The sequence below is a fragment of the Heloderma suspectum genome, chromosome 5, assembly GCF_057233095.1.
Source record: "Heloderma suspectum isolate Gila_16-S chromosome 5, 16-S_ref, whole genome shotgun sequence".
Classification (NCBI taxonomy): domain Eukaryota; kingdom Metazoa; phylum Chordata; class Lepidosauria; order Squamata; family Helodermatidae; genus Heloderma; species Heloderma suspectum.
Window position 1 is genome coordinate 80,446,252 of NC_139462.1, and position 19,434 is coordinate 80,465,685.

The 19,434-nt window shown below is 42.3% G+C and overlaps 1 protein-coding gene across 2 annotated transcripts in view; it reads right to left on the reverse strand.

The window, feature by feature from the left end:
- The window catches only part of GPM6A (glycoprotein M6A), a 278,183-nt gene that overhangs the window by 41,727 nt on the left and 217,022 nt on the right, over positions 1–19,434 (reverse strand). For both annotated transcript variants that reach the window (XM_084856487.1, XM_084856486.1), the window contains one exon: positions 6,736–6,928. In XM_084856487.1, coding sequence (XP_084712613.1) covers positions 6,736–6,928 — 193 coding nt within the window. The remainder of the gene's footprint in view (positions 1–6,735; positions 6,929–19,434) is intronic.

Here is a 19,434-nt window from a genome sequence, read left to right on the forward strand (position 1 = left end):
TTGTGCAACACTTCACTTCCATTAAATGGATCTATTTTTAATCCAAAACTTTCCCAAGGATTCAGACCTGATTCGCAAGACTTTGAAACACACCCAGTTTTTGGATGAGTGAATGTTCAAGCTGGCAGCATGACAAAGAGTCTGCTTTGTGGGTTTTTCAGCTCTTCTTCCAGCATGCAATGAGGTGAGTCTTTTGTTGTTGCTTTTTAAAATACAATCTTTACTGCACTAACACAGCACGCACACATGCAAAGGAAGGAAACTAAAGGCCATGGCACCCAATGGGTATGGATACAAAGGTCTCCTTCTGTTCATGGAATGAGCCCTTCTGTTAATGGAAGGGTCTTTGATCCAGAGAAGGCTTCCACTAACAGCAGAGGGAAGGTAATTATGCCAATTCCTCCTTCCCACTGCATCTCCTGGTGCCAGCTCCCATGCTGTTCCAGAGGGCTACTGTAGAGTAGCCATGTGTCCACTTTCACAGAGTTCAGCCCCCTTTCTAAAGGGCTGTCAAGAAGTGTCCTCTGTTTTGAAGCCAGGAACCATAAAGTCCATCCCTAGTGCTTTTCTACTATCTTTTTTCCTTTTTTCAGTGACAACAGAGACTGGGGTTCTGGAGGGCTTGTGGGGCCAAATCTGGCCCACATTCTGTGCATCCCTGCTTTATAATGTGAACTGTCCCTAATTAAATTAACTAAAGAAGACAGGAACTCCTTTACAATCAAGGCTAATTTTGCACAGTTCCCAGTGAATTGCTGCAGTGAGACACTGTTGTCATTTTGTGCAATGTATGTTCATTAAACAAGTCTTTAAATATGTATCAAGAAAACAGGTATGACTTCTGAACTATATGGTTTGAAGATCCCGCTGGGTGGTCTCAGCATGCTAAGTTAAGACACCTTTGAAACTGTTTATTGTGACACAGGTCACACTAATTTCTCCCTTGCGGCCACTGAATCACCAGGAGCTGTCCAATAGTTTATTCTGCAGTTCTACAGCACTGAAACAAATGACCTGCCACCTGTCTTTTTAGAATTCTTCCTGACTGAGCCCATCACAGGTTGTGACCTTTAATAATTTCATTTTATTTTATGGAACAAGACAATAGAAGCAATATGATTTGGAACACAAAGAATTTTGATTAACATCGTTGATTATTTAGGAATTGCTGCTTCCATATCTCTCAAGATTACACATTTAATGCAGCTGCAAAATCACAAAGGCAGGGTATTTTCCCCCATGTCAGTGCTGAGCCATTTCTGGTTTTACTATGCCCTGAAAGGATTAAAGGCTGAAGGAATTCTGAAGCTATTATATGGTATAGGCTTAACATTTGTTGTGCTTTCAAATTACGAGTATTGGAATATTAGGAAGCAGACAGCATGAAATTGGAATGTTTCCTATGAAAGCTGCATTATAGTGATTGAGAATGTACCATATTCTACACAAGGGAACAGAAGCTTTGTTCGAAGAAAACACACATATTCACCCTTACCCAGCCACCCTTTACAGAATTCTAATTGTTAACAGGAAACAGTAACACCACTGAGTTGTCGTATGCCATAGCCTCCTGCACCGTGGAAGTGCAAGAAAGAAGGATTACAAACATTGGAACAATAGAGGTGGTAGACTGAGAGCGCCAAATGTTACCTGAAAGAGGTAGCTAGCATCTTTTCAGTTTTATTTTAAAAGGCTGGGGAGGGAAATTTTTATTGGGACCTCCACACACACGTGGTTTTTACTGGGAATTACCCACATGCAGACATATCGTTATGGGGCTTAGAAAAATTCCCTCAAAGGTTTTTGCATACTTGCAAGGAATGTTTCCAAAACTGGATTTAGTTTGTGAGCTGAGCAGAGGACAGTTCACCACTCCTAGTAATTTTAATCTTCTGCCAAAACCACAATAAATATCTCACATAAAGATTGAGCTTCAGGTTACATTGAAACAAATCTGCCATTAATATTAGTTAAACCATAACATGATCAAACATAATTTACCACAATGAGTTCCCTTCCACAATCTGCTTGGTAGTGCTGTAACTGAGTGGCAAATATGGGACGGTAAAGACAGATACTTTCTGCAGTGTGCTTCATTATTTTACTGAGTCATTCACTTAATATCTAACCTGTCTGTGTGTTCTGTTGAATTTCCATTTCACTAACATAGAACCGTGCAAAATTCTTAAATATTAAATAAATCAGTTGCAGTGAACTATATATAGCTTCTTTTCCACCTTGACAAATAATTTGCCTGCTCCATCCACCTCCTATAGGCACAGAAGCAGCAATATTCTGGGCCCTTCCCAGAGGGCCTCCCTTGTTCACTTCAATGGCAGGGGCAAATCCACACATGCATTCCTTTGTCTGCATAGATCTCTTCCCTCCATATAAGTGAACTCGGATGGCAGTCTGCAAAAGAGCATATAAAAGTCCACATGGAGCTCTAGACTAAGACAGTTGACTGCAGTTTCAAGGGGCAATGCCTGCAAGAAATCCATGTGAGCATCCTGCAGCACTTCTGAACATAGTTCGCTTGCAAAGTCAACAAACACATTGTAAAGCAGGGATGGGGAACCTGTGGCCCTCCAGATGTTGTTAAATGGCAACTCCCATAAGCCCCAGGCAGCATGGCTAAAGGTCAGGGGTAATGGGAATTGTGATCAAACATCTGGAGGCCACAGGTCCCCCCATGTTTTAAAGCATAAAAAATGCACAAGAGGAGTATATGTAAGAAGCGATGTGATTTAATGTAATCATAGAATCATTTTGTTGGAAGGGGCCATTCAGCCCATCGAGTCCAACCTCCTGTTTAGTGAAGGAATCCAGTTTAAAGCATCCCTGACAGATGGCTGTCCACTTTTTGCCTTCTTGTAACTTAAGCCCATTATGTCCCCAGATAATTTTTGTTTCCCTTCTCTGAACTCATTCCAGTTTATCTGAATCCTTCTTAAAGTGTGGAGTCCAGAGCTGGACACAGTATTTGAGGTGAGGTCTGATCAGCACAGAGTAGAATGGTACTGTTACTTCTTGTGATTTTTAAACTGTACTTCTATTGATGCAACCTAAAATTGTATTTCCCTTTTTTGCAGCCACATCACACTGCTGACTTCATATTCAACTTGTGATCAACTACAGCTCCAAGATCCTTTTCACATGTACTATTGCCAGTACATGTGCATTCGATTTCTTTTTCCTAAATGAAGAACTTTGCCCTTGCCTCTGTTATTTGCCCTTGCCCTTGCCTCTGTTCATTCTGTTATTTCTGTCCAATTTTCTAACCTATCAAGATCATTTTGCATTGTCTTTCTTCTAAAGTATTTGCTATTCCACCCAATTTTGTGTCAACTGCAAATTTGATAAGCATTTTCCCCACCTCTTCCACCAAGTCACTAATAAAAATGTTGACGAGTCCAGGTCCCTGGACTGAGCCCTGTAGTACCCCCACTTGATACCACCCTCCAGTTTGATGAGGAACCATCAATGAGCACTCTTTGAGGGCAGTTCTCCAGCCAACTGTGGATCCACCTAGTAGTAGTGCCATCCAACTTACACTTAACTAAGTCAAAGCACCAACCTCAGATCTGCAAATGAAATTCTTAAATATAGCTTTAGATTTTTTCTTTTTTAGGATCCTTGTGATATACCCTGGGGTCTCTCAGAGAATCCTTATCCTGCTCTGTATCCTGGCATCTTAAGGTCCCAAGGAAAGCCATTCTTAACTAGGCATCTAAGTGATCCACCTTTGTAACTAAATTAGGCTGCAATCCTATGCAAAGCTGGCTGGGGAATGCTGGGAGTTGTAAGCCTTTTCTCTGTCTAAACAGATTGAACCCTTAAACCCTCAATAGAATAGCCTAAATGAATTGTGAGCTGCCACCTCCTAGTGAATACAGAGCAGTAGGACTCTATAGTAACTTGGCTAAGAGGCCCAAGGCAGGCATGTGAAGTGAGATAATATATGGTATTCAGATCCCCATGGATCTGCTATATTTATTTGATTTATTAACAAAATAGATCAAATGTGGCATTCCAGACAATTCAAATAAGCAAGAAAAGTTGTTCTAGCTTCTGAACTTGCCCTAACTACTGACATAGACAAGCAGCTCCTCTTGCAGTCTGCCATAATAGCTGAGCCTAGAAACCACAGTTCTCTTTTTTCTACTGTTCTGGCACATGAACAGCATGGGCTTTGCGGAGCCTGACCAGCCAACTCCAACTGAAGACCCCTTGCACAGGATTTGGTTAAGCACTGATAGATCATTGCCTATGAAACTGAGGGTGCTTCCAGGCAGAGGGCTCCTAGTGCTAACAATCAAAAGGCATTGTGCCCATTACTGATGCCCTTCCCTCTGTATGGGGCTTTCTTATGGTAAGAAAAAAGATGGAAGCTGCAGGAAAATGGAAGACAACTTTGTTTGGAGTACCCATAAAATTCCACAAATGAGGCAATTTCACACTAAAAGTCTGGTCTGGAAGTATTCAGAAGTGTATTCAGCAGGTTGGCAGGGGTGAAACAAAATTCAACCTTCAGTTTCCCATTCTGGAAGGAAAAGGACACCAAGAAGACAGAAAGGAACACTGGAGCTTTTGGATGTAACAAAAGGGAAAGCTTATAATTTTTAGGCATTTTCTATCATTAACGTCCCAACTCTCCAAGACAATCCTCCATTCAAAAACATGCAAACTATTGGACTCTTGTGACAGAAGCTTAGGCAAGGTAGGAGAGGGTGTGATAGGGTGGCTGGCGCAGGGTCACCATCACTCACTTATGAATAAGTGTGGGTTTAAACCCAGGTCTCATCAATTCTAATTCCTTATCTTCCAAAAAAAACAACAACACCCCAGTGTGGGTGGGGACATACACAATTCCCAAGGGATGGGGAGAATCTTTGAGCATCAGATATATAGTAATAATGAACAAATTAACAGATAAATGTAATTGTTTATCATTTTCTCTGAATTCTTCACATTTAACTATATTCCTTGCCTGATATTTCACATAGTAAACATGGATATTAGACATAGTAAACATGGATAATTCGTGATAACACTTAAAGCATTGATTTAATATGTTTCTGAAATAATGGCTACCCAGAGACTCATTAACTTAAGAGTCTAGAAAAGTGGGTTAGCTTTCATTCAGTAATAAATCAGAGCCTTAGCTGTGAAGTCAGCTTTAGAGGCATTATTGTAAATGCAAATCTAAAAATACAACCCAGTTAACAACAGTGGCATGAGCAACAGAAATGAGCATCAAACATCAAGCAATGAAGTTAAGATATTTGAATTCTCCCCACTTCTGTTGAGCTGCCACTGAAGCTATTTCTTATTTCTGGAAAGGAAAAGTTTATCCTTCCCTATCAGCTCCTGAAAACCCTAACTACAAAGTGGGCATTTTCTTCCTGGCACTAATGGAGATGAAGCACCAACAGGGTTCCACCTCTTCCTTGAACCCACTGATTTATGCATGTACCTTTACATTTGTTTATAACAGGGACCTCAGGGTCAGGTTCCCCAGAAGGTCATGCCCCTTCCTCTGGCTCCATCCCCTTTCTCCCAACCACAAATTGTTTGGTGGTTTCCCAGGTTTTGTGTAGTTTCTACCCATTCTAAAAGGTTGCCTCTCCTAAGGCTTATTTACTGTCAGTAAGAGCTTTAAGCTTAAGATGCCAGTATTTGGGGGGTTGGGGCCCTACACCTTTTTGCCTTCAGCCCACCACTGGAATGCAGCCCCCAAGAGTTTCCCCAAAGTGGAATTCAGTGCTCAGGCTGAAAGAGGATCTGCACCCCTAGTTTACAACAACAACAGCAACACAGCATAACAATAAAAAGGATAAAATATAATAACAGGGAAAATAATTAAAACAATACAGAGCAGGTAGAAGCAATAAAACAACAAATCCTACAACTCCTTAACAACAACAACAAAAGGCCTGCTGAAACAGCACTGTTTCAAGCACCTGCTTGTGACAAACCAAAAAAGTTATAGCCCCATTTTTTATTTTCTCATGATCGTCATTGGAAGGCATGATGCCTTAGATTTCCAAATCTCAACTTAGGTTCGGTATGCATCGAAGCAGATAGCCTCCAAATCAGTCTGAGTAGAACTGAGGAATTTTCTGAAGTGCTGAATCAGGGTCCAAGTTGAATCTTATGGTCGGTGCTCACCTCCAGTTTATATAGTGGAGATTCATGCAAATTGTTTTGTGTAAAGCAAGCACACCTATACCATTATTCGATTACAGAATGCACATTTCATTAATTAAGTCAATTTATTATAAGCCACGATCCTAAACACATTAAATTCATTTAACAAGAAACATAGTTAGTTTGATTTAAAATGTAAAATGGAATATAAACATTTGATTTAAATGGGGTGTATTCAGAAATAGACAATGAAGAGCTTTAACTATTAGTCTAATTAAAGATAGAAGACAGAGAAGCAATAAAACACACTATTTTACACGCTATTGGATTTACTTATCTGCAGTTACATGACATAAGAAATCATATTCCAATGTTGAAATGTACACCTATTCTGCAGAATGGGAAGTTATTAATAGAAATATTTATATTGGTAGAACAAGTTTATATCCATCTGTTATCCAATGCATTTGGAAGGAATTCAAATCATGTCTTCTGCTCACTTCATTAGAGAATATTGGAGGTGGGGTACTAGCAATTTTACAGCAGTATAAAAGCAAAGTTACAAAAGATGAAGCAGAGACTTACATGGTAAAGACATCAATAGCATCCCCAGCAGCTCTTGCCATCTCAAAGTAGGTTTCAAGAATGTTGACAGTTCCTGTGAGGGCTTCATGACCACAACCACAGAAGAGGGCAACCCCAGCATACAGCAGGATGGTGGCAATCAATGAGGCATAGGGAATGCCCCCCAAGCACTTGATGCAGCACTCAAAGCACCCTGGACACAACAGAGAAGAAAAATATTCTTAATACATCGCAATTTTCCTCTGCCTCAAGGCCAATCCACATTTCCGTTTTGGCAGAACAGTATTTATGGGGATGTATATTGCCTATGCACTTGATGTAAACTCTGCAGGGAGTCTGAGAAAACAAACAGGATTTACATTGTTCTCAGCCCCCCTCCCCCAAAAAGCATTCAAATGGAAGACAGATTTTGCTCTTTTGCCATAAGAGTTGCATTAGTTATTTGATCATTTTGATGTACATAAAGCTCTTAAGCACTGTACATATACACAGCCTGTATATGTTTTGGCCTACGACTCCCATCAGCCCTTGCCAGCATAGACAGCGTTGAGGGCTGATGGGAGTTGTCAGCCAAAACATCTGGAGAGCCATAAGTTGCCCACCCTTCATGTAAAGGGACAATGACCTACTTTTGTGCAACATTTACATTTAGATGCTCCTAAATTATAGTTGGGGAAGGTAGTATCAGGTTATAAGTCAGGTTATAGTTTCTCTAAAACTATGTTTACCACAGTGGGATTTCACAAAATGATCACAGCACTACATTCCAGCAGCAATTCTATTCAGAAGGATGTTATACATTGCATGCAGTTTATTCAAGGACAGTTTATTATTTATTTTTATTTATGTATTTATTACATTTATATCCCGCCTTTTTTCCTCTTTAAGGAACCCGAGGCAGTGTTTAGTTGACATTCCAGGCTAAAGAAGATGGAAGCCCTGCTTTTGTGGTTGCCTAGCCCTTTACATAAATAATTTTGGTATCTGGATGGGGTTTGGGTATGGAGCAGTGTTGGATTCAGGGGCAAAAATAAGACTGGAGCCCAGCACATAAGCCAGCTGCCTTGGACCTGCAGAGCTGAAAGGAAGTGCACTCTGGCCTCTACCATCAGCTGGGGCCACTGGGAGCAGGATCAGCCAGGACATTTTGCTGCCTGAAGGAAAAGATAAGATGGTGCCCTTCCTCCCATTTCATGTACAAGAACTGGACTGGCAGTTGTCCTCCACTGGACCTGAGGGCAGCAGATTACTTTAGAGGGCACAAGAAAGGCCATGTTGCACACACAGCTCTGTCCTCTAACACCGTGCTGCTACTTTCCTCTCCCCAGCATCTGCTGCCTAAGGCAGCCGTCTCACTCTGCCTCATGGTAGGGCCAGCCTTGATGGTGAGGCTGCAACCCCTGCTTCCCAGGAGCAACAATGTAGAAAGGGGAAGACTTGCCTTACCCCATCCACTGGCCAGTAAAGGAGCAGCTGTAGGGAGTTTCCTTCCCCACTCCCTGCTAGAAAGAACACTTGGGGCAGAGGGAAACAGCCCTGCCTCTTGCCTCTCTGGCACGCTTACCTATGGCTGAAGCTCTGAGTGTTATGTAAGCCAGTTTATTTTGAATGTGTGAACATAGTACACACACAGGGTATCCCTAAGTTTTGCCCCACAGGTCAAATGGCATTTAGTGGAAATAATTTTGACCAGGAAAACAGCACAGAGATAGGTTACTCCCCCACCCCCTGCCACCATTCACAGTGCTACAATCCCAATTTGAATTATAACCTCCGCACCCCTCAGTAGTTGTGATTTAAAAATTTAAAACATGAGATCCTGTTTATAGATGTCCCCATTCTGTTTGGTTTGACGCTCATTTTCCTGTTCTTCAGAGGAAGACAAGTGACAAAGGAGTGTTTGGAGCAGTTCCAAGGGATGTACCAGATAACAGAGAGCTTCGGCTATTGGGCGGTATAGAAATGAAATGAATGAATAAATAAATAAATAAATAAAATCAAAGATGGGATAATGAAATCTTTTTCCTGTCAGTTGGTGAACTCCAGAATTGCTACATATGCAATAATTCTTGTACACATGCAAGACTTCTAATATAACTGCAAAACGATTTTCATTTTCACATGTAGAGGTTTGGGTTGCTATGTCTTGCTCTCACTTGCTGTCATTTCTATATTTTCCTGAGCACATCCCCTTCTTTTCCTATTGATTTCTTTTTCCTTTTGATTGGCTCCTTCCTCTTGCTTCACTTCTTATTGGACCAGCAACTTCTCTTTCATAATGTTGGTTCAATCAGAATAATTCATGATGCTAGGTTTGTAGCTGCTTGACTAATGGCTGTACTGCCAGCAAGACACCTGCCCCCATCTAGAAGTTTCTGTTATCATTCCAATCAGCTGCAGCGGTCCTTTTGTAGATCACACCTTAAGGGCCCCAACCCAGAGCTCCAGGTGGGCCATTGTACATGAGTTATCTCCCTCTAAAGCAGTTGCTAGTATGGTTGGTTTGAATACTGCTGGTCACTTCTAGGGGGAGAATAAAGATGGGAATGCCAGAAATGAGTCACATCAACCCACAAACACTGTTACTATCACATTGCCGCAATTTGTAGATGAACCAGGATATTTATAGACATCTGCATCATTCTAGCAATGGTCATCTATACTTGGGAAAGCCTTCCACACCTGAACTGACCTGCTGGGTGCTGTGGGAAAAACCATATTCAGGGATAACACATGATTGTTGGGCACCACCAAACAGCAGCGTTCACGCTGACTTTAAATGCGGGAGGGACTTGTTCCAGATCCTGCCTTCTCCCCACATCTATAACGTTGTTAGGCTATTGATCCATCTTTCCCAGTATTGTCTGCTCTGAGAAATGAACCTGGGATATTATGCATGCAAAGCTTGTGCTATACCACAGAACTATGGTCCCTCTCTTAAGGGATAAAGCCCCTTCACAATGGAGCACAGTCTGGAAACCTAGAACACTACTATTCTAGCCCTAAAGCCAAGGATCTCTAGATCAGAGCCCATATAATACATACTCTTCTAATTGACGATATGTAATGTAATATAATTAATGTTACAAACAGCTTTTATCATCTCCACTTCTTATGCAACATGAGTATACCAGAATCGTCAGGCCACATGTTAAGTCCAACATCATAGGGGAGAGACTCCTATGATTGTTACAACGTCTGGGACTGTTTAGCTTAGAAAAAAAAGGTGAGTAAGGGATGATATGGTAGAGCTGCACAAAAGTATGCATGGTGTGGAAAAGTGGATAGGGAGACATTTTTCTCCCTCTCTCATAAAACTGGAACCCAGGGTCAACCCATGAAACTGATGGTAGGAGATTCAGAACAGATAAAAGGTGCTGTTTCACACAGTCCATAGTTAAGCTATGGAATTCACTACCACAAGATGTAGTGATAGCCACCAATTTGGTTGGCTTTAAAAGGAGATTGGACAAATTCCTAGAGGAGAAGGCTATCAATGGCTACTAGTCCTGACGGCTATATGCTATCTCCAGTATCAGAGGCAGTATGCCTATGTACACCAGTTGCTGGGGAATACAAGTGGGAGGCTGCTATTGCACTCATATCCTGCTTGTGGGTTTCCCATGGGCTACCGTGTGAACAGAAAGCTGGACTCCATGGGGTCACAAAGAGTCGGACAAGACTGAACGACTGAACAACAAATGTTCTTATGAAAATGTGCACAACAACTTCTGCATCACTCAGTAAAGGCATTCTAGGCAGGCCAAAACTCTTTCCTGTCACTTCCTGTGATGTCACATTTCCCAGCAAATATGGTATCAACTCCATTGTTTACTGGCACTGCTGTACCTCAGAACAAGACACCCTCCATTTCGTTTTGCTATCCTCTGGTGTCATGTCTCTTAGACTGCAGGAGGGGCTTGTAATTTTCCCCTATACTTTTGTATAACACATTATTTTTTATTAAGTGCTTAAAATTATACTAAGCACAACTCAGCAAGATGAAGAAAAATTCATCGCTATTCTTTCTACACACACACACACACACACACACACACAAAATCTCTAGTCCCCGATCTAAGTCTAGCTTTTTCTTTACATTACTTGACAGTATTATTTCTCTTCTTCTCCAGGGAATAAATGCCAGCTGGACTGGCTGACTGGTTCCTATTTAATCTTTGTGGAGCTGTTTTGTTTCAGAGCAGAGAGGATGTGGAATATGTTTTTAATGCAAGGAGGAAAATAGTTGTTCCAGTAAATGTTCCAGGAGGAAAATATGAGCTATTAAAACAACAAACTATATTTAGCAAACTGTATCTCACCTTTTTATAATCTTTACATTTGGGATGTATATATGGTACCTCGTTGTATTTTATGTCTTAATTTCAACTCTGTAAACTTGTTGAAATATAGTTTGGAAATTGAATTTAATATCAAACTATCTGGTTTTATTTATGCTATTATTTATTTAATAGATTTCTATACTGGTCCCCATATTTAAGAATACCTCTAAGCAGTACAGATGTTTTAGCACAGATGCTTTAGGGCGCAATCCTATGCATGTTTAGACAGAGAAAAGTCTTACAACTCCCAGCATGTTCCTGTCCATCCCTTGACTTGAAGGTGTCAGTCGTTGGGTTGTTGAATAATATTACTTCCATCATTAATGTTTGGCTGACTTGATCATAATGAATGAATAAACAGGGACTTGACAAAACAAAATGTGTGAGTGTTTCCTGATGACCGTGGATGGTTCTCTGAATGGGCAATACATTTGCAGGGGTGGGATCTGAGGCAGGTGCACAGCTGACGTGTGTGTGTGCACGTGCGTGTGTGACAGTAGTTTCAAAGTCAGAATTTGGAAATGTGAAGCAGAGAACATGTTTGGAATTGTGAGGTAGCTAGAGATGAAGCCATCTGATGAGTAGAGGCTCTCTCTAGGGCAGCAGTGTGGAACATCTTTTAACCCAAGCATCAAATTGCTCTACAGAGAAGCTCTCGGTGGGGGCAGGGAGGAACTCCAGTGGTGGGTGGGGCCAAAAGCAAATGGGACGAGGTCAAAGACAAAAGGAGCAGGAGCAAAGATACAAGCATATCTTTGCTTACCACCAAATGACTGGTGGTCAGGATAAAGGAGGATGGGCCAGAGGAAGGGGACATGACCATATAAGGAACCATGGCGGACCAGATGGAGCCTCCAGGCAGGCTGGATTTGGGCTGAGGTTCTGCACCCCTGCTCCAGGCAGTGCTGGCTCCAGGCTTTTGAAGGCCTTTGGGCAAGACACCCTCAATGCCCCCCTCCCTCAGTGAGTCTATCTTCTCACCACCATTCTCACCAGCTGCTATTGCTCCTCATCATCTTTCTCATCATTGCTATCACTTGTCTGCTAGACAGACAGAGAGCCAGTGAGAAAGTAGGCAGTGGCATCTCTTTCTTACCACCACCATTGTCTGGGCCAGAGTGAGAAGCAGGTGAAGAAGCAGGTTGCAAAGGTGAAGAGAAGGAGCAACTCCAGGGGACTCTTTAAGGGGGCCCCTGCTGGTGTGTCAGCCCTTGGCAGGTGCCCGACCATGCCTACCTTTGACACCAGCCCTGGCTCTAGGGATTGTTGCCTGGTGAAAGAATGTCTATTTGCTTGCAGTATGCTCTGCTTATATATTTCTGATCTAAAGAAAATGAAGAGAGCAATCCTTTAATCCTTGGGCGAGCATCCCAGGAACCATAGGGTGGCTCCCTTTCCCCCTCAGAAGGGGGAGCTGGAGATCCAACCCATCACCCTGCCCCCTTGCAGCCTGCATGGAGAGAACTGCACCAGCTGCATCTCTGAGGTCAGAAAGTAAACCATGGAGAGGGGTAAAGGGGGGCATTCTAGTGGGTGGGGAGGGAAGCTGACCAGAGGAGCCTCCACCCTCCTTCCTTACTCTCAAGAGCACTCTTGTTAGATGGTGCCTGTCTAGCAAAAAAATCAAAGATTGGAGGACGGGGAGGCAAAGATCATGCCCTGGTGACTTCAGCCTCGGAAGCCTCTGAGTTTGGGGGCTTTTGAGCAGCGAAGGTGCAGCCCGTTGGAATGCACCCTAAACCTTGTAGTGTTGCCACTAGAATATTCCACTGCTCAAGAAAGTTGGGAATACATACATAACTATATATTCATATTAAATTACAACTTCAAAGAAATAGAAGGATGTTCTTTGATGTCAGTTGAAAATAAGGAACTTAACTGAAAATGTGTTTTTAAAATGCACCATACATCACCAGCTCAAATAATGCATGTCCTTATATTACTAGGACCCTTTAAAAAAAAAAAAAACAGTACATTCCACCCACTGCCTTTATAAAAGGGATGAGAGTGAGGGAGTGGGAAATGATCAAAAGTTATCTGTCTGTTGGCTTCCATCTGAAAGTTTCAGAATGAAAAATCCTTTCACACTTCATACGTACAGCAAACATACCAAATGAAAATGAGTTATTTCATGATACTCCTACAGTTGTTTGTTCCTATGCATGTCTATGTATGCATGTCTGTGTGGTGAAAGTGCTGAGCTGATTTTCTTGAACATTTCACAACTCCAAACTTGTCCCCCTTTTTCAATTATTTTTCAAGAGGTCACATGAATAATGGTCACAGGGATGAAACAGAATGCGTCAGCCCACTGACAGGGCATGTCTCCAATGAGGGAAGGTTACAACATCTGGGACTTTGGTTACAACATCTGGGACTGTTTAACTTAGAAGAAAGGTGAGTAAGGGGAGACATGATAGAACTGTACAGAATTATGCTTGGTGTGGAGAAAGTGGATAGGGAGACATTTTCTCCCTCTCACAGAATACTAGAACCAAAAGTGGTCATCACATGAAGCTAAATGGTGGGAGATTCAGGACAGATAAAATCTGTCACACAGCGCATAGTTAAGCTATGAATTTCATGTAGTGATGGCCACCAATTAGCTTAGAAAGCAGGTGAGTAAGGGGAGTCATGATAGAGCCATAGGGAGACATTTTTCTCCCTCTCTCATAAAACTGGAACCCAGGGTCAACCCATGAAGCCGATGGTAGGAGATTCAGAACAGATAAAAGGTACTGTTTCACACACAGCATAATTAAACTATGGAATTCTCTTCCACAAGATGTAGTGATGGCCACCAATATGGATGATTTTAAAAGGAGATTGGAAAAATTCCTGGAGAAGACAGCTATAAATGGCTACTAACCCTGATGCCTATATGTTACCTCCAGTACCAGAGGCAGTAGGCTTATGTACACCAGTTGCAACCAAGAGGTCCTGCAAACAGGCCTTGAAAAGCTGAAAAGAGCTTTGGCTGTTGGGCAGTATAGAAATGTAATCAATCAATCAATCAAAAGGAGCAAAGAAGGTGAAAAGGGGTAAGTTTAATCTTTGTAAGCCACCCAGAGAGCTTTGGCTATTGGGCAATATAGAAATGCAATAAATGAAAATGAAATGAATGAAAAGTTTAGGGAAGTATTTTACACACATGCACGCATTCTGCAAAAGCTCTATTTTCACCAAAGAATTATATTCAGTAGCAAAAATTAGACACACCACTAAAATAAAAACGAGAGTCAAACACATCATATGCAGTATTAGATTCCAATGGGTTCTATTCACATGGTTCAGTCTCAATTTCAGTAAAAGGAGTACGTTTAGAAATATCAAGGGACCATGATCTATGGTCCTGCCCACAGTTAGCTAATGATTTCTGTGTGGATTAGAAAGACCTCTACATCAGGCTTTTAAATTACTAATGCTTTCCTTCCTTGAACAGCACAGTCTAGAATAACATATTTTGGGTTTGCTTTGATTCAAAAAGACTGTAGTTGATGAAAGTATTGAGATTTATTGGATAGTGGCTTAACATGACAGTAAGAGGAAGTTTACACAAAGATTTATGGGTTGTTTTCCTTACCTTCATTCTATGTGAGTCTTTCACGGTTTGTGGGGAAAAATTAGATGGATTTCAGTAGGCAAAGAAATCCATATAAGATGGCTGAAATCTGGGATTCCAAAAGACTGGAGCAGAGTCCCGAAACAGTAGGCTAACCCACTGGAATGCATAAGTGTCCAACAAAAATAGTTCTCCATCCTCAGTCTCAGGAATGAAAAAGCTATGAATCTCTAACCCTGGCTCAGACAAGTTCTGCATTAGTGAATATAAGTGAGCTGTTGTCCCCAAACCACACCAAAAGCATAATGTTTGGGAAACCTTCACAATCTGGCTGAACAATAACTAACCCAGATTCCTTTACATAATTTGTATGAGCCAGTCTTCCCCAACCTGGGGCTCTCCAAATGTGTTGGACTACAACTTCCAGCATGCCTCAACCAGCCATACTGTCTGAGGATGCTGGGAGTTACCAAAATCAAACATAGCAGCAATACAAAGATTTAAAATATAGCAACAGATTTAAAACAACAGAAACTGAAGACAAATGCACAGGAAAAAAGCAAGTCTTCAGCTGGCACTAAAAAGAGCACAACGTAGGAACCAGGTGAGCCTCTCTGGAGACCTCATTCCACAACCAGAGTGCAACAGCAGAAAAGACCCTCTTCTTAGTAGCCACCCATCTCAATTCCTTTGGCAGGAGCCCCTGGAGAAAGATGGCTGAGGATAATCTTAGGGTCTGGGCAGGTATATAAGAGAGGGGGCAATGCCCCAGTTAACCTGGCCCGAAGCCAGTTTTAGGGGTTTGAATCAGTCCCAGAAATGGACTGGCAGCCAGTGCAGATGGAAAAGTACTGTCATAATGTGATCATGTTGGCCAGTCCCTGTTAATGATCTTGCTGCCTCATTTTGGACCAGCTGAAGTTTCTGGACCATTTCAAAGGTAGCCCCATGTATAAAGTACAGTCAGGGCCAGAAATATTGGAACAAGGATAACTGTTTTGGCCTCTGTAAACCACCACATTGAAGTTGAAAGGAAACACACCCAGATGGGAGTGAAGTTAGAACTTCCAGCTGTAATTCAAGGGCACTAACCATTCAGGAAGTACAGCCAGTGGCATACACACACACCCATCATTGGTGGCTCATAAGTAATGGAAGGAATGGCTGACAAGCAGCTGCATGGCCAGGTGTGGCCTGTTTCCTGGGTACCCCATGACCAATCAAGCAGAGAAAAGGCCTGGAGGTGGTTCTGAGTGTTACATTTGCATTTGGTAGCTGTTCACTGGAACTCCCAACATGAGGCCCAAAGAGGTGTCCATGCGAGTGAAGGAGGCCATCATTAGGCCATGGAAACAAAATAAACCCATCAGAGAGATAGCAAAAACAGTGGGAGTGGCCAGTACAACAGTTTGGAACATCCTGAAAAAGAAGGAATTAACTGGCAAGCTCAGCAACAGCAAAAGGCCTGGAAGACCACAGAAGACAACTAAAGTGGATGACCGCAGAATTCTGCTCATGGTGAAGAGGAACCCTTTCACAACATCTAGACAGGTCACAAATGCTCTGGCGGAGGTAGGCATGTCACTGTCAACATCTACAGTCAAGAGACAGCTTTATGAATGTAAATACAGAGGCTTCACAACAAGGTGCAAACCACTGGTAACGCTCAAGAACAGAAAGGCCAGATTAGCCTTTGCCAGCAAACACCTAAACAAGCCTGCCCAGTTCTGGAGTAAGATTCTTTGGACTGATGAAACCAAGATTAACTTGTATCAGAATGATGGGAAGAGAAAAGTATGGAGAAGGAAAGGAACAACTCATGATCCAAAGCACACCACATCATCTGTCAAACATGGTGGAGGCAGTGTTATGGCCTGGGCATGTATGGCTGCCAATGGAACTGGGTCACTGGTGTTTATTGATGACCTAACTGCTGATAAAATCAGCAGGATGAATTCTGAAGTGTATAGGCCTATACTTTCTGCTCAGATTCCGCCGAATGCTGCCAAACTGATAGAGGACGCCGCTTCATATTGCAGATGGATAATGACCCAAAGCATACAGCAAAAGCTACCCAAGACTTTCTCAAGGCAAATAAGTGGGATATTCTTTAATGGCCAAATCAGTCACCTGATCTCAACCCAATAGAGCATGCTTTTCACTTACTGAAGACAAGAGTGAAGGCAGAAAGACCCACAAACAAGCAGCAGCTGAAGGCAGCTGCAGTAAAGGCCTGGCAAAGCATCTCGAGGGAGGAAACTCAGCATTTGGTCAAGTCCATGGGTTCCAGACTTCAGGCAAAGGATTTTCATCCAGGTGTTAAAAGCAATCCTTACGTTTGATTTGGTTTGTTCCATTACTTATGAGCCACCAACGATGGGGGGGGGGTGTTTGCCACTGGCTGTCCTTCCTGAATGGTTAGTGCCCCACTTTTGTCACACCCCCTGAATTACAGCTGAAAGTCCTGACCTCGCTCTCATCTGGGTGTGTTTCCTTTCACCTTCAATGTGGTAGTGTATAGAGGCCAACTGCCAAAACAGTTATCCTTGTTCCAATATTTCTAGCCCTGACTGTATGAATCTGATCCTTTAGGGGGAGTGTAGCCCCCTCCGGAACAGGTTGAACATCACTTAGCTGGGCAGATGAACCACCCACTGACAGTACATCTATCTTGTCTGGATTAAGTCTCAGTTTTATTGGCCCTCATCCAGTCCATTATCTTGCCCAGGCACTGATTCACAACCGCCACTGCCTCACCTGGATTTGATGAAAAGAGAGATAGAGCTGGGTGTCGCCCATATATTGATGACACCTCAGCCCACACCTCCAGATAACCTCCCCCAGCAGTTTCATGTAGATGTTGAACAGCATGTGGCATAGAATAGAGCCCTGTGTGACCCCATAGCATAGTATCCAAGGCAGAGAGTAATAAGGCACTGCAACACCTTCTGGCATCAGTCATTCAAATAGGAGTGGAACCACTGCAGTGCAGTGACTCCAACTCCCAACCCAGAAACCTATCCAGAAGGATACCATGGTCGATGGTCTCAAAAGCTGCTGAGAGGTAGAAGTCCTCTCCCCAACTGATGACACTGTTGGTACTTTTGCCCCCACCACAATCCTACATTTACTAGCTTGGTCTTGAAAAAAGGAAACAGAAGAAATAAGCAGGCAAAGCTGCCTTAGCTCATTTCCTGCAGTAGGAGGACAGTATTGGTGGACACAAAGGCTGTGCAGAAGCCTGAAGTCCATGAAGGCAAGGACTTGATATCAGTATTCCTGTTTCTCATCCCCATCCTCCATGTATCTATGAATCTGCTATAATCAATTACTATAATCCAGAGAACCATAAAATGAACTCTGCTGCATACCCAGCAGAGATTTTATTTATGTGTTCAAACAGCAGCCCCCTTGCATCATATGGCAAGTCACTTTTGAGATGCAGGGATGCTTAAGGGTTTCCCCCCAACACACACGTGCACACACCCGCAATGGAACAAAACTCCACTATCCTGCTGGGTGTACAAGCCCTGGAGTGTGCCTAAGGTGGCTCCCTGGACAGTGGCCAACATGCCTATATGAAAATTAATCTATGTCCAAGACTGATATACACACTGAGGCTGGAATTGTTGCTAAAGTAGTGAAAGCTCCTTCTGCAAAGGCTTCCCAATGTACCTATTCATAATTTTTGGTTGGTAAAGAATATAAGAGCCCCAAAGCACACAAAGAGTGGAAATAAATTAATCAATATACCCGACAACTAATTGCACTGCATATATTTCATTAAATTGAGAACCCTCATTTATGGGGCATTAATGGTTATGAAAATGCAGAGAAAATTGTTTTGTATTAGCTTTTATGTGTTTTCAGTACATTAAGTTTATTGCAATTTAAATGAGACATCCTACTCCCACAGCTAATAAACACACAAGATATGGACATTAAGTAGTGCTTGCCTGAAAGGTAAATTAGCCCGCTACACTGCAAACAGACCCTATAATCTAAAAACGTAGAAAACAAATTCATCCAAATTGTCCATCTGTCATATTTAACACAATAATAAAGTTGTGAAATAAAAAAGGGCAAAACTGGATCCATCTTTCCACTCTACGACAAATATAACTTTCTTGGCAGGTAAGCTAACAATTTTATGATCATTGCCTTGAATCCTGACTTGTTTTCCCGTGAATGCAGCTGAGTTCACATTCATGGGATGGAGCTTCACCATCTCCCCCTTCACTTTACAGCCCCTAAAAGTCTGCTTCTGGGGGTTTGTGGACCTTTGGGAATGGTATGGGGTATGGTGTAGGGGGCTGCTGATAGAGGGAGTTGTTGTTGGAAATAGTATCCCCTTAAACAAACAGAGGAGCAATTTAGGATCCAAGCCATTAGCTTAAGACCAAACTGTGCAGTATGTACAAAACAAAAGTGGTACAGCCCAACCAGGGGCATCATTAGAGGAAAATCCCACCTGGGCATGGGTCCTGGGTCTTTTTGAGCTATGCCCCAGATCTTTTGAGCTGTCCTAATTGCCATTTTTTTACATTTTCCCATTGACTTGCATTGGAAAACAGAAACGGCCATAAAGTTTTTATTTTGTAGGATAATTACATGACATTTGGAGATCTGGTAGCCCCCATGGAGATGATTGAACCTGCCCAATTTCAGGTAGTTAGATCCAGTGGCTTTTGTGGTAGTCACGGGTAAAATTTGCTATTTTCAAGAAAATCTGTCAAAGCAAAGAGCTAATTTTTTTTTGTGCTTCCACATACATGCATAGAATGTGGGGACCTG